At 40.0% G+C, this 14,948-nt stretch overlaps 1 protein-coding gene across 5 annotated transcripts in view; it reads right to left on the reverse strand.

Moving 5' to 3' along the window:
• LOC101167700 (inositol 1,4,5-trisphosphate receptor type 1) overlaps nt 1-14,948 on the reverse strand; it is an 82,846-nt gene that overhangs the window by 1,822 nt on the left and 66,076 nt on the right. For 4 of the 5 annotated variants that reach the window (XM_020703475.2, XM_020703473.2, XM_020703474.2 and 1 more), the window contains 9 exons: nt 13,735-13,857; nt 11,552-11,727; nt 7,506-7,670; nt 6,933-7,122; nt 5,544-5,633; nt 4,164-4,303; nt 2,749-2,914; nt 1,102-1,262; nt 547-708 (listed from right to left, as the gene is read on the reverse strand). In XM_020703475.2, coding sequence (XP_020559134.1) covers nt 547-708; nt 1,102-1,262; nt 2,749-2,914; nt 4,164-4,303; nt 5,544-5,633; nt 6,933-7,122; nt 7,506-7,670; nt 11,552-11,727; nt 13,735-13,857 — 1,373 coding nt within the window. Of the gene's footprint in view, nt 1-546; nt 709-1,101; nt 1,263-2,748; nt 2,915-4,163; nt 4,304-5,543; nt 5,634-6,932; nt 7,123-7,505; nt 7,671-11,551; nt 11,728-13,734; nt 13,858-14,948 lie in introns of those variants that run through there. The other variant, XR_002290296.2, reaches the window with a different exon arrangement.

Consider the following 14,948-nt stretch of genomic DNA (forward strand, 5'->3'; position numbering starts at 1 on the left):
GTAGGTAGGGTCCTTTTAAAAAAACGAAGGTGCCAACCATTGCACACATCACCATGGAGGACAAATTATTAATTGTGTTTTTTCTGCAGTTATATGACACCTAGTCGTTCATGTATCAGAATAGAGCTGTGAAAAAAAAAGCCTGGAGAAAGATTAGCAGGCTTTGCACCGCCCTGACATTCCAGCGGAAAAATGCTATTGGACAGTATAAAAAAACCAAAGAAGAAGAAGGCCTTCCCTGCTGCTCCTTGATTGTCTGACGTGTGAACAACACAGGCTGAACACCGAACGAACGAAACCTTGTATGGCGCGTTGTGGAATGCGCCACACTCATCCGATTAGGTACTTACACGGCGGACTAGTCAACTCGTGTTCAAGCGGCCACTTTCAGTGAAAAGTCTATGTAAACATTTGTCCACACGAATTTTAGGCTTCTGCGTTCCGAATGCTCGCGGTCACGCGATTCTACACAACATAGCTTAGAGTTGGAGGGAGGATGGTGATCATCAGGGTCACAAAATGAGCAATTCTGACACTGCATGTTACCTGCTCTTTGAGCTCTGTCAGCTGTCCTGACAGGTTAGCCACCAGTTTCATAGTTGAGTCCAGCTTGTCCTGCAGACTCCTGATCTCATTCTGCTCCCCCTCTCCGTCACTGCTCACCAGTGACATGGCCCGCATGCGGGGGAACCAGTCCAGGTTGTGTTCCTGTGTGCAACCAATCAAAATGTGTAAAAAAAAACGGTTCAGCCAGGAATCTATACATTCTCTAAACTGACACCTGTGTGATGTTGTTTTTTTAATCAATATGTCGCTATTTTACTTCTTTCAAACAGTTCCTGTATCACTTAGTCGATGAGGGTTCTCATTCATCCAGGTGACATTTACTTAAAGCAGAATCATGGCATCTGGACTTTAAGTGTGGGAACACTAAGTGATACAATCATGGCATCTGGCCAGATGCCATGATTGTATCACTTAGTGTTCCCAACACTGTTGCAACATCTGCAACAGTTTGTCACGTTTGGTTAGAATTTCCTGAAATCACTCATGGTTCCACAGAAGAGCTGCCGTGATTCAGGACTCGGTTAGAATGTTTACCTTGATCATCTGGGCCACGTAGCTCTCAGGACCCGTATATTCTGTTGAATCTTTAACCTTCACCAGCACAATGAAATACAGGTAGTGCCACATGCTGTGCTCCTCCATGATGTGCTCCTCAAAAGTCACGGTTTTGTTGTCAAACTTGTCCCGCTCCAGACCTGGAACAAGACATTGAACCCTCATGGTTTATGGGATGAAATTGTAATGTCTTTTTGGTGGAAAGGGGGATGTCCAGTAGGTTCTATGGGATCTGGTCGTTGGTTCCTTTTTAGTGAAATAAAGGATTCAAAAGAAATATTGTTATTTAATTAGAAGGAAAATCATTAAATGCAGTAAAATCGTATGCAGGTTCCTGACGTAAATCCATCATTGACCGAAGCCCCCATGAGACGTAAAGACTAACACTAGACAACTGAGCGACGGATCAATGCCTTATGAAACCAAGCTGAAGGACGTCAGGCCATTTAACTCCTGTGAAAATTGGCTCCTAATCTCCACATCTCCAGTTTTCCCGTGGTTCCTCTGGAAACCATAGAGACAGCAGCTCCCCCTGTGGCCTGACCTTATTTAACGTGAATGAGTCAGAGCTAAGTGCTGGCAGCTTGACATAAAACCATTCTGGTTCCATATGCTTAGCACTCGTCCCGACTGGCTGACCCAACGTACACATGCTCACAGCAGCGTGTTCTGCAGGGCTCGTACTTGTCAAGGCCCAGATTCACATGCGGCGCTGCCAGTATTTGTGTCAATGTGTTTTGTAAATCCTAATGAGGGACACATTTTGGGTCACCGCTGGAGCTGCACCAAACATCTGGTAAAGGTGCTAATGAGGTTTGGAGAAGGAGAAGACGTGCATGCGTGTGAAACAGACATGAATAATGGAGGCGAGCAGAGCAGTGGCAGGAAGCCCTCATGACTCAGCTTTCTTAGGAAGAACAGCTCTGTGAAAAAGTGGGAGGAAGACAAAGGCAGCTTTAGGAAACGACACTCGCTTCAGCAAACCACACAAACACTACGCCACAGTGAAGACAGGAAGTTTGGGATTTAAAGGAGGGAAGGTTTAGAGATGTTCACGTGTTGAATTCAAACAAGAGAAGGCACGCTCTTGAAGTTTGTTATTCCTACATAGAGCAGAGGATTATGGGTATCCTGATAAATTTGGATGTGTAGAAACACTTCAACCTCTAATTGCTCTCACCTGTGCACCTGCACACTTGTTGCATACTGATTGGCTGAAACTTGAATTGGGAAAAGAGGTGGTGTGAAAATCCAGAGAAAAAAGAAGAAGTAAATATTGTAAAAACCAGGACTGAATTTAAGGCAGTTTCACTTCATGACAAAATCTTGTTTTTCACTTTTAACTTCCCTTTTCTTCCCCTGGAGAAGTAAAGTGGGCAACACATTAGACGGTTCAACTGATGAGACAAACGTGCGCTTTCAGAGCCGCATGTCACACTGAAGAGGAGTGGAAGCAGGAACAGGTTTGAAACCTCAAAGCGACAGGAACCAAAGCTAAAGCTGTCTTTTGGAGAGCTTCTGCAGTGAAATGCAGGAGGAGGAAACAAAACAAAGGTGGGGAATGTACAGCATCCCCCAAGATAAAAATGAAAGCAGCTCCATCACTAATGACCTGAGCACACTCACCACAGATGAAGCAGGTCGTTTTCAGAACTTCCTCCTTCTTTTGCTTCTCGCTCCTCAGGTCGGCAAAAGTGTCGATGATGACACCAAAGATAAGGTTGAGAACAATGATGATGACCATGAAGAAGAACAGCAGGTCGTAAATCACTCTGGCAGCAAACAGTGGCTCCTGTTTGGATGGCATGTACAGAGGGACACTTTGAAAATTGTACCTCTGTATTTTAAAGAAGGTAAGATTGACCTTCATGTTAAATTTCTGAGTAGGTAGAAAGAAGGTCGCAGGTGTTAGAAGCCAGATGTTAAAGACCCACTCCGTTGAAAATCGTGTTTTTTTAACATGTTTTTGTGGATTTTTTCTCACGATATAGGACATATATAGAGAAAATCAAACTAAAAATTGCATCTCTATGTATTCCTTTAATCAAACGGTGAATCAGTAGAAGGTAAAAAAATTACTGTTTTAAAAATATCGTATCTGTGACGTCCCAAATATGCTTGGTGGACAACTTGCACCCTGCTTTGCTCCATTCTGATTCATCCACTTACAGACAAATAGATCCATGAATGTTTCGTTTTCATCGTCTGAGCTGGCATCTGGCTGGAAAGCTCCAATATTGCTCACCAGAGAGGCTTTAAACCAGCAGGAGAGCATGTAAACAGATGGATGATGGGAAAAGGAGTGGGCTTACTCCCCTCCAAAGGTCCTCCCTACAACTCAGAACATTTCTAATGAGCCACTGCTGCTCTGCAAACACTGTCTTGAAAAAAACGACACAGGTTTTTATATTTTGGCTAAAATCGGCACATTAAAAAACACTAGGAACGCCTTTAATAGATCAAAAGATGATCGGAGAGAGCCTTTAAGTCTAAAAGTTTTTTTTTTATTTTTTTTATGCAGCTTGTTTCAAAAATGTCAGAGAAACTTGTTGACTTCTTCCACTTTTTTTTGGTTAGTGGTCTTAAAAATAAGTTTTATTTATTATATTCAGAGTGCCCCAGCTAAATACAGATGCACAATAACGCTTCTAGTTTTTTTCATACAAATTTGCTTTTTAAGAAACCATGTAGTGTGCCATTGAGCTTTTCAGGTCAGCATGACTGCCTGCCTCTTTTTTTTCCAATACCTCAGAAGACAGAAAAAGTCGAGTCGCAATGTCGACGTGGAGCAGCCATTCACGTCCTCTTTTGACATCATTAGTGGTTGAGCCTGAATTCAGTGGAAGCCTATTTTAAGAAGCAATTCTCACACAAGGCGGAGGCAGTGCAGCTGTAAGGAAACGTTGCAAACCCTCCCAGCTTTTGGAGTAAAACCAACAGAGCGGTGAGCGCATTGCCAGCTCACACGAGCTTTGCTGCAGCTGCAACACACTCCCTAATAACACACACAACTTAGGAACTTCATCATTTTTGGCACGTACCTCTTTAGACGGCTTACGGAGAACGTCCCCCACACCACCCCCACTCCTCAGGCCGTGACTCAGCACAGTTACGATGCACATGAGCAAAGAGTCACACGTCCGCTCCATGTTGCTGTCCTCCTCACTATTATTTCCTGAATCTGGGACAATATAAAGGTTAACTAATTAATAGTGAGACAAACATGTGTTACTCCAACACTATTGTCATAACTCTTAAGCTGCTTTTTAAATAGACAGGTCTAACCGGGACATCAGGAAGTAAAAGACCAGAATAGTTTCTTTTTGTAAGCAAGGCCAGCAAATGCAACATTTTTTGACTTCTACATGCTGGAATCCCAACCTGACCATTAATCATAATGTTTCTTCTTGCAAAATGTCACACAAAAGTTAAAAGAAAGGCACTGTAAACACTTTGACACCAGTGGAGTGTTTGTTCAAAGTCTATCATCCGAAACGACTTCAGTTTTTGTGCTATATCTCTTCCGCGAGAAGTGAAAAAAAAAGTCCCCAATTAATATTTTGTCTGTGTGTTTTTTTTACTGGTTACAATATAAAAGTGTCTTTGTGAGAAACACTGTGACCAAAATATTTTCCGAATCTGAGGGCGTCATGGAAAGAAAAAAAAAAAGAAAAATATGTAGGGTCAGTACGGGATTAGTTGAATGACTGATTAGTGAGACAACAGCTCTGAAATAAAGGGATTTTTTTTAATTGACAAAATGATTTATCTTGTTTTGCCTCGGGTCCAAACTGAAGCAAAAACTACCGCGTGTAAATAATATAAAAAGAACGATCATCTTTCAAACTTACATAAAGAAATAAAAAAAAACCTCAGAGTATTAGGTTTTGTTTCAGGTCTTTATTCTCACACTGCTTTTGGCCAAAATGTTCGACTGATATTATTTTGAGCCAAACAAAGGAAGCCTGAGAGATAAAGTCCCAGAAGCTGAATCTTTTTTAGGACACAAATCATAAAAATCTTTTCATTTAGGTCAGGGAGGTCACATGTGAGCTACTTGGGTCAAATGGCAGTCATGTGAGGCTTGAACGAGTCACATGTTTAAGAGAGATATGGTGGTTAAATGCAAAACAAAAGAAAGCTGTTGCACTATTTCAAGCTTCATTTTTCTTTCATTGGTGCAGCTCGAGACAACAGTTCTGCCGTCTTCTGTGTTCGTTTCCTCGTGATACGTTTTCATTTGACCAGACGTCACAGAAATGTGTTCAATGTTGCATTTAGTCCACATTTATTTTCAAAATTTTTGATTGAAAAAAGTGAGCAAGCTGATTTTAGTGACACAAATATTTAAAATCAGATCTTCTTTGGGGTAAAACATTGAAAAAAAAAAAAATAGGGAACATGTAGTTTTAATCAATTACCTTCCCGCTGAACGGCGGTGCTGCAGTTCTCACCAGCGCCGTTATGACACACTGCTGACAAAAGCTCCCCATCTGCATCGTCTGCACCTTCTACAAAAAAGACAGAGCGAGACAGATTGTTTTTTAAATTTTCAGGAAGAACACTCAAATGGTTAAGGGCATATATTTCCATTTATTTATTTATTTGAATTAGGACGGTGCATATTAACCCTTGTGTTATCTTAGATGATCCCACCCTCACATTGACGTGTTCTCCCTACCATAACAAAGGTGGATAAAGGTGGAAAGATTTCATGTAATCCATGGACACCAGTGAAGATCACAAATCATTGAAGAAAAAAGTGGATCTAGATGACCCAACTCCCAATGTTAAAGTGCCTAGGATAGCACAAGGGTTAAACAGGAACTAAATTTCATCCGTTGTCCCAAGCAGGATAAAAGGTTCAACAATTACATTTACAACACAATACAATAGCACAATATTAGTGGTAAAAATATTTACAAAGGTTATTTACAATAAAAGGCGAGTCTCAAAAACCCAAGAAAAACAACAATAACATCGATGTCTGCAGGACTGGTTTGTTTTCAGCCATTGTTTAGAGCTGTTTGGAAGGTAGGATTGTTTTCACAGTTTCTAATGTGCTGTGGCAGCGTGTTCCATAACTGTGTTCCTCTGATTGACACCACTGTTTGGCTGAATTTAGTCCTGCGCCCTTTGAAGATTTACAGTCCTCTCAAGTTATAGCCCTGGTGCCTATACCAGCATTTGTTTTAACTTATGAAATCTAATAAGGGGGAGGGGCCAGCCCCTTCAAAACTATAAAAATGAGACAGACATCCATGTACATTTTGTAACTTTCAAAATCCATTAAGGCATACTTCAAATCGAATCAAATCAAACTTGATTTATTAAGCACTTTTTATATAAAAGTATCACACAAAGTGCTTTACGTTAACACAAAACAAAATAAATAGTATAAAAACAAGCATGAAAATTAAAATAAACAAGCACCAAAATTAAAAAACCTACACACAACACCCCCCCCCCCCCCCCCACACACACACACACACACACTTCTTTCACACCTCCCATCCCCCTAACTGATGGGGAAAGACATCAGTTAGAATGACATCTAACTTATTTAGAATGTCACAGCAATGATAATGCAGGGGCTTTTTGTTTAAAACTTTGAGGGTTCTCTTAAATAGAGAGTTGAGGGGTTTCAAAGTGCTTTCATTTGTCTGGGGCCATGTAGTAAGACAATAAGTTATATGAATAAAAATCATTGAATGCATATAAGCCTTTGCAGCCTCAGTAGTCAGAGAAGACCTTATTTGCTTAAAATTTGACAGATAAATTTGACAATATTGACCACAGCCTGTCCTCACTCAGGGTTATGTTGGGGATTCGGTCCACCTCCAGGATGAAGTCATCTTTGAAGAAGATGTAGCCAACAATGGAGAACAGGTAGACCAAGATGAGAGCAAGCACGGCCGTCAACACGATGGAGCGTCCGTTGCGAGTCACGCTCTTGATTACATTCAACAAGGTCTCCTCTCTGTACACCAAGTCGAAAAGCTACAGATGCACACATTGGGAATAATGTCAAATTAAGAGGTAAAAATATGGCAATAAGTAACTACAAATTTTTGTATGAGTTTATCAGGTGTTTTGTGATTTATGTGTTTTTAACCACTAACTGTCAAACATTTCTGGCGCTTTTGCAACACAGAAAGACAGAGCTGAACATTTCTTTGATATTTTTTTGATTTTATAGTGCAAATTCCAGTCACCATACTTAAAGGAACAACAGAGTCTTTATGTCAGCACAAAAAAACATCTCCAGAATTCCTGAAACATGACCTTGAATGCACCATGACTAATTACATCCAGAGGGAAACTTACAAATCGGTTATTCAAAAAAGTTCTCAAAATTGTCTTCAAGTGTTTGTTTTTCTCACCAAAAGACTGTAGAAAAAGACGTGACCAAACACCCCCAGACAGCAGATGATGAGGTAGAGGAGGTGATAAAGGAACTCAAAGTCCATCACCATGGCTTTATAACCTCGTGTGAAGGTTCCTCGGTTTCCAACAAAACTTATCATGAAGATTATTTTATTACAAACCTGGAAGACAAAATCCAATCACACAATGTTAAAGACACTGCAGGTTTATGCCCGGAAATGTCCTCCGTCTTTGGCTGCTGGCTCACGTTCAGAGACAAAATTGCAGTCACTGACATGTACATGTTGTCTTATTTCTAGGGGAGTGACGATCAATCGATGATCAATCTCTCTGTTAATCCAATCGACCTAAACCATTATAAAATCATTTCAAAATGAAAGACATCAATGAAAAATTACATTGGATTGAGTAATGGCAGGTTTTATTTTACTATAATGTAAAAACGACCAAGTGCATCACAGCGGACAACACACATTAATGGCAGCAAAAAAAGATCAAGCCATCATTATAGTCCAATCTGTGGAAAAACTTTGAATTTAGCAAAGACATCTGACCATACAGTGTGCTACAATGTTCTAATAATGTTCCCTTTGAATTGTTTTAATGTGGAAATACAACAGTGGGCTGACATATATGAAACTAAAATGTGAATGGATTTGCTATTAATTCTTGTTTACTTGTACATATGTTTAATTTACAATTGCAAGAAATAAAAGGAATCTGGAAAACTTCACGTGCTCTGTTCAGTAACCAGGTATTAATTTCTGACTCACACTGGCTGAAGTTATGGCTAAAGATGTCCTGGATCCGTTTTAGGTCAGTGAATCGAATCGTTCAAATGAACCAAAATCCACCATGAATCGCACAGTCAACCACAAATTACAATATGAGTCATTGTTAAAATGAGTCTTTATGCCCCTACTTGTTACAGATGTTCCAGTGTTTTTTTTCTTCCTGCTCTCTTATAGCTGCTCATGCTAACATATCCATTTATTTTATTAGAGATGCTCTGTGATTTTATGCTAATTTGGGTTTTGTTGTGTCATTGTTGCAAAGAGTAATATGCCTCTGCCTATAACAGATGTTTCAGCTGTTGTACATCTTTGTACTGATATAATTCCTAACATTTCGTTTTGTTATATAAAGGAGTATATATAAGAGATTCTCTATGCTAATCTGATTCCTGGTTTTACTCTTTTTTACTCTTCTTTTACAGATGTTGCAGGGATATTGTGTTTGTGCATCCGTTGCTTGTTCCTGTATTGCGGGAGAAACTACTCTTTTAGAACAGATGTTTCAGTGTTTTGTGTTTGTCTGCTACTATCAGACCCCAACTGGTCATGGGAGATCACCCTTCCTTAATACGGTTTGAATGTTTTTTTTTAAACCTTCTGCTGAGGATGGGGATTATACAGAAAATCTTTGGAAATAATCTGTTGGTCACTTCTATAGGCTGTTATTCAAATATAATTAGTCCTTTCTGAGATAGCCTTGAACAAATTGGATTATAAAGTCTATAATGATTCTGTTTTTTGGTTTTTCTGTAGTGCCTTGGCCTTGACCTGGTATATACTGTATGTTAACAGTGGTTTTCCTGTGAATGCTCAGCCATATGTGGACCTAATATCTATAGTATTGGTTTCAAAAAGGGGGTAAGGTGTCACTGAGACACAAAAGAAAAAGCCTTTAACAAAGGGCCGCTCAAATGTGACCTATTTTAAGAAACGATATATTAGTAACACCAAAGATGGTTCAAAAATGTCAGTGACACAGTTTTAGGGGAAATCTGACTACCTAAACTAGATTTTAGAGTAACCAGGTTACTGCAGTCCATGGTAACATGTTCTCTGATTTCTTGGCTTAACCTGATTTCTTAATAACCTGCTTTCGTGTAAACAAAAAAAGAGCCTTTTTGGTTGAATGCTGTATAGCATTCAACCCTTTGTTTTCCTCTTACGCTATCTTCCGCCGTTTTTCGGCACTTAACTCCTTCTACAATTTTCAACCTATTTTAACCATTCAACTATTAAACTGTTCAGCTCTTTCAGCTTATTACTGCTATGACTTTTGGTTTTTCAAATCCTTGAACTTTTTAAGATATTCCAGGATTTTCCATGATTTTTTCTCCATTGAAATACATGGAGAATTTTTCGTGCAGAAGTTCACAGTTAAACTTCTTCTACAATTTTTCACCTATTTTAACCATTCAACTATTAAAATGTTCAGCTCTTTCATCTTATTCCAGGTATGACATTTTGTCCTTCAAATCCTTGAACTTTTCCAGATAGTCCCGGTTATTCCCGGATTTTCCAATATTTTTGCTCCATTGGCCACACCTTTGCTTCTTTAAACAATTGTAACTTTAACATTCTTTTGGCTAGAGACACTGTTCAAACATTGAAATGTTCACAAGGTTTTGGACTTCAATATAAGGCTCAAAATTATTATGGGATGGCAACACCACCTACAGTTTGGCGGCCATTTTTTGCCAAAATGTGAGGCAATTTTAAACTTCTTCAAACTTTCACCTATTTCAATCATTCTACTATTTCAATGTTCAACTCCTTCAGCTTATTCCTTTCAGCTATTACTTTTGGTCCTTCAAATCTTTGAACTTTTCAAGATATTACAGGATTTTCCAAGATTTTCGCTCCATTTAAATACATTGAGAATCCTTGAAAACCTTTGGTTCTTTCAACCATTGTAACTTCAACATGCCTTTAGCTAGATATACCGTTCAAACGTTAAATTGATCACAAGGCTTTGGACTATAAAATAGGTTTAGAAATCATTATGGGATGTCGACACAACCTACTGTTTGGTGGCCATTTTTTGACCAAATCTGAAGCAAATATTGCATTTAACTTCATCCATGGCTGGAACTGAACATATTGAAATTCGCTGGATCTGGACATATAAGGAATGTGGGCGTCGTTAGCCAACAAACTTCGTTGCTATGGACGTCCAAAGGTTTACTTTTTCTGATTTGTCTGAAACTGACGTCGATTGGTTCGTCATCCCCAGGCGACCCAAACATAAAATGGTTGCTATGGAGATAGAATTAATAGAAAAGCCGCCATTTTGAAAAAAGTGGATTTTCTATCAACTTAGACATGTAGCTTTTACCAATATGATACTCTCAAACAATGTGTTTTTTTGAGTCGGTTGATGATGCTGATTCCAATGCTAGCACTTTTAGCCATTTTAGCAACATCTTCAAATTTTCAACAGTTCAGACATTTTTTCAACAATTTCAGCTTTAATGCTTAACTCCTTCTACAAATTTTGACCTATTTTAGACATTCTACTATTACAATGTTCACCTTTTTCAGCTTATTCCTACTAGGACTTTTGATCATTTAACTTTTCAAGGTTTTTCCAGTACAGTTCAGACATTTCTTCAGCAAATTTAGCTTTCATTCAGCAGTACAGCATTCAACCCTGCATTTTCTTCTGGAAATGCAGCTCCTTCTAGTTTTAAATATATTTTTTCATATCTAAAAAAATGGTGGCAGGTGAAGGGGTGGTGCCAGTCTCTCTGGAGTTTAGTGACGCACATCACACCACATAGGGCAGCTTGGTGGTGCCAGGGAGGACTGCAGGCGGGCGCAGAACAAACACGCCAGAGGGGCTTGCATCTCAAAGTTGAAAGCAGAAGTGCAATAGATGTGGTTAAAGCTTCTCAGTTTTCAAAGTGAACATACTATTGCTAATAGAGGCATTTTTAATGAGAATATTCCTACTCAAGCACAATAATAATCCAGGTTCTCACAATAAAAACAATACATATAAAGTGTTTTGGCTATATTTTGGCCCGGTTTACAAGTTTAGAGTTTGCTTTTAACTTTGAAAAGTAACCATTGGGAACCGCAGAATGAAATTACTGATTTCTATTAATTCTTGTTCACTTGTACATATATTTATGTGTATGGGACTCTAGAAAAGGGATTTCACAGGGATAGATGGGAAATTAAACAGGTTCATTTTAGTGAACGACAGTCGGTACTTTGAGCTAGTGGACTCTTTAGGTAAGATCACTCACATTGAAGGCACCTAGAAGGAAGAGCGTGGGCTCCAGGCCCACAGAGAAGATAAGGCGTAGAATTGTGACAAACACCAGGGCGCGGATGCCGAGCGGTTGGGGCATGAGGATTACGATGGCCAGCGTTGCAAAGACTCCTATCCACAGCAATGCAGACAGATGGGGATCCAGCATTCCTGCAGGTGATAAATGAGCACACAAGGAAGCCAAGCATAAAACGTAAATGGGAGAGATGCCAAAACGAATATCCTGAAGTGACATGGGCAAAAAAGTTGCATTTTTATAATTGACCTGTCTGGAATTTGCTTGTTAAAGGTTGTCAGTGCAGTTGGCATCAGGTTTCAAACTTCTCTGAGTTCTTCATCACAAGTGAGGCTTTGAACTCAAAGAGAGTGAGTTATGTAACGACAAAAAGTGCATGACACACTTTTAATGTGAGTGCACAAGTGTGCGCACTAAGCTTTAGTTAGAGCCGACCCAGTGCTGCACTTGATCCATAGGTAAATCCAGGATTAGTGTTCTGGTCACGTAGCATTTTGCCTGTCAAGCTATATTCTCAAACCATTTCTGACCAGAACCAAAGGCAAAGCAGGACCCAACCTGCTTCAATGTGAGCATACGTGTCCACACTGTCCCGCAATCGAACACACAAAGAACTGCAATGTTGAGATGAAACTCAGCCACGTGGAAAGAAGTGCTGCTGATATGAGGGGGGAGCCCTGCTTTCCCCTCGTCCACCCCCTTCCCCACTTTTCTGTCTGTATTTTTTCTTCTTCTTTCCAATCCCTGTGGAGATCACATGACAGGTGCCACTTACATAACAGCCTCTAAAAATACCTCTGCTGAAAGATTCATGAGAAAGTGTGTGTGTGGTGGGGGCAGCTCCAGTGATGTTGGGGCTTTTGCATTCACTTACAAACTCTATTCTTTTTTTTTTTTGTCTCTCTTGGTTTAGTTAAATGTGCCAGCAGGTTAAAAGTTAAAAAATTATCAACCAAATACCACTTGCTGCAAAAAGTGCAGTCATGAGTGCGCCACGCCAACCAAAGCCATTCATCAAAAGGCGGTCAGTCACGCACGCACGCAGAACACACTGACCTAAATCTCTCCCTCCTATAACCTTCATCCTAAATCCCCTAGCAAAAGGATAGAGGGAAGAGCGCAGAGGGTGTGTGCCTGCGTGTCCGACAAAAGGCTGAGGTCAAAAACCAGAGAAGTGTCGCTTCAAGCAGGCCAAAGGTGCGCCCGAGTCTCACGTGATGTGACGCCTTGCAGACGAAACAAATTCCAGTTTGGAGGGCAGATGCAGTCAAACCCTATCCATGTTGTGTAACCACTTTTTGAAAGAGTAAAAAAAAGAAAAGAGAGAAGAAAGAAGGCTCACAGAAGGTCTGTCTGCTTTCGTTTAGTTTTTTTGCACATTGAGAAAAAGAAGACTCAGGAAAATGAAAGAGTATACTGGTTAAAACAAATGAAACATGACACATTATTTATGCACATTTTCCTGAAAATACACGTCTTTATACTTAAAGACACTTTGTTTAAATAAAGTTCAACGTCTCTGCTGTTTATCATTGAGAGTAAATGGAGCAAAATCTGCTCTGAGGGTGCCACAAACAAAGATAGTGAGGTTGCTCCTGATCCAGATCATGTGATTAGGAGTCGGCAGATCCGAACACCGTGACAAAAGGAGATCAGTAGGTCAATGCTGAACCCTAGCAGAAGGTCTGAGATTCCAATCTCTGAAGTCAGCCTTGTGTGGGTGGCAGCACAACATTCGAGTTTGATGTACAATGAAAGAGCAACCTGCATCCTTCGCCTTTATAACTTCCACTGATGTGACCGCTCCCATGGCGTGCTAGACAGAAAATGGTGTAAAGAGCTTTGAACCTGAAGCTGATGACAGCAAACACCTCTGCACCATGGATAACCTCAGTATGAATGAGATATCCAAAGAACATTACCAGCAGCAAGCACTAAAAAACTGCTTTTATGTATGTAAATGATAATCTTCTGAAAACAGGTGAGACGATGTTAAAAAAAAAAAACACGTGAAACAGCTGTGAATTCACACTTTGGCCAACAGAAACCAGAAAAGAAAATTTCACAACACATGAAACGGCATGTGAACTTAAAGTCCAGCTTTTAACTCTTCCCTATCAAAGCCTAGTCATGTGACTGACCTCCATGCACCCCCTCCAGGGGGTAGAAGAAGCAGACCAGCAGATTCATGAGCACAGCCAGGTTGAAGGAGATGTTGCTCCACACAGACATGTTCCTGGAGCACCAGTAAAGCACCGGCTGGGCTGGAGAGGAGACCAAAACCAACAATCAAATCTTCACTTTCCATCATTATGTGTGGGCCTGAGATGTCAAAGGTTCCAAGAGTCCAATGAGAAGTTGGCAGTTAAACTGTTCTGTAAACAAAGAAAGCAATTAGAGAATTTGAATAAAATGGTCTAAAATCATGGAAAAGGGAGAAATCTTCTCTAAAGGAGTATGTTGTGTTTGTCAGCTTTGCATAAAGCTAAAATAATCTTCACCTTTTTAATTGTAGAAACACAATAGTTTCACAATTTGAACAAAAAATCCTCAAAAACTTTATTACACTGCTCTCAAGTGAACATTTGGCTGTGGGACAAAGAATAAGAAGTCTAAAAGGTCAAGATGAAGACTAAATCTGAATTTTAAAAAAAAACATGCATTTGACCTTTTCCATGGCTGGATTGACCTGTGAGTGAAGCACACAAGCTGTGAAGCAGACAGAAAGAAAAAGAGAAAAAAATGCAGGGACTTTTCTCTGTCCATCCCCACTCTATGTGAGAGCCAAAATAAGGCTTTGTGTAGGCATGCAGTCTTCTATGTGGATCTGAGTGTGGGCGCGTGTGTATTTGTTAGCGTGCATGCACACTCTTTCTTGTGAATCATGAGGTTACCGTACAAATGTTTCACTGCAGAGAGAACGTGGAAAGCCCCCGTCTGCTTTTAGACACGGGAAAGATGTTAAACAGAAGTGCATGCTGGAAGACTGAGCGCGCCCGGCTGTCACGCTGCCGATGCACGCGTCTGTCCAGCTTCCGCTCCCTTTGGGGTCTCCCCATTCCTTTGCCAAGAGAAATTTCAGCTAGAAGATGGGGGAAACTGTACTGTCTAATGACTGCAATGTGGTACATATTATTAGAACCTAGAGAATTACAGAAAATTTGAATAATTTGATAAATCTAAGCACCTTTTTGCTTCAAGGAACTCTCTAGAAAGCCTCCTAATACAGAAAAGAACTACAGTGTTTTATATGAAAATGCTTCAATGTTTGGTTCCACCAAGTTACAGCTAGGTACAAACCAACAAAAGTTTGTCTTCTACTGTAAGAAGAAAAAACCCTCATATCATCATAGTA

The sequence above is a fragment of the Oryzias latipes genome, chromosome 5, assembly GCF_002234675.1.
Source record: "Oryzias latipes chromosome 5, ASM223467v1".
NCBI classification, from domain to species: Eukaryota; Metazoa; Chordata; class Actinopteri; order Beloniformes; family Adrianichthyidae; genus Oryzias; species Oryzias latipes.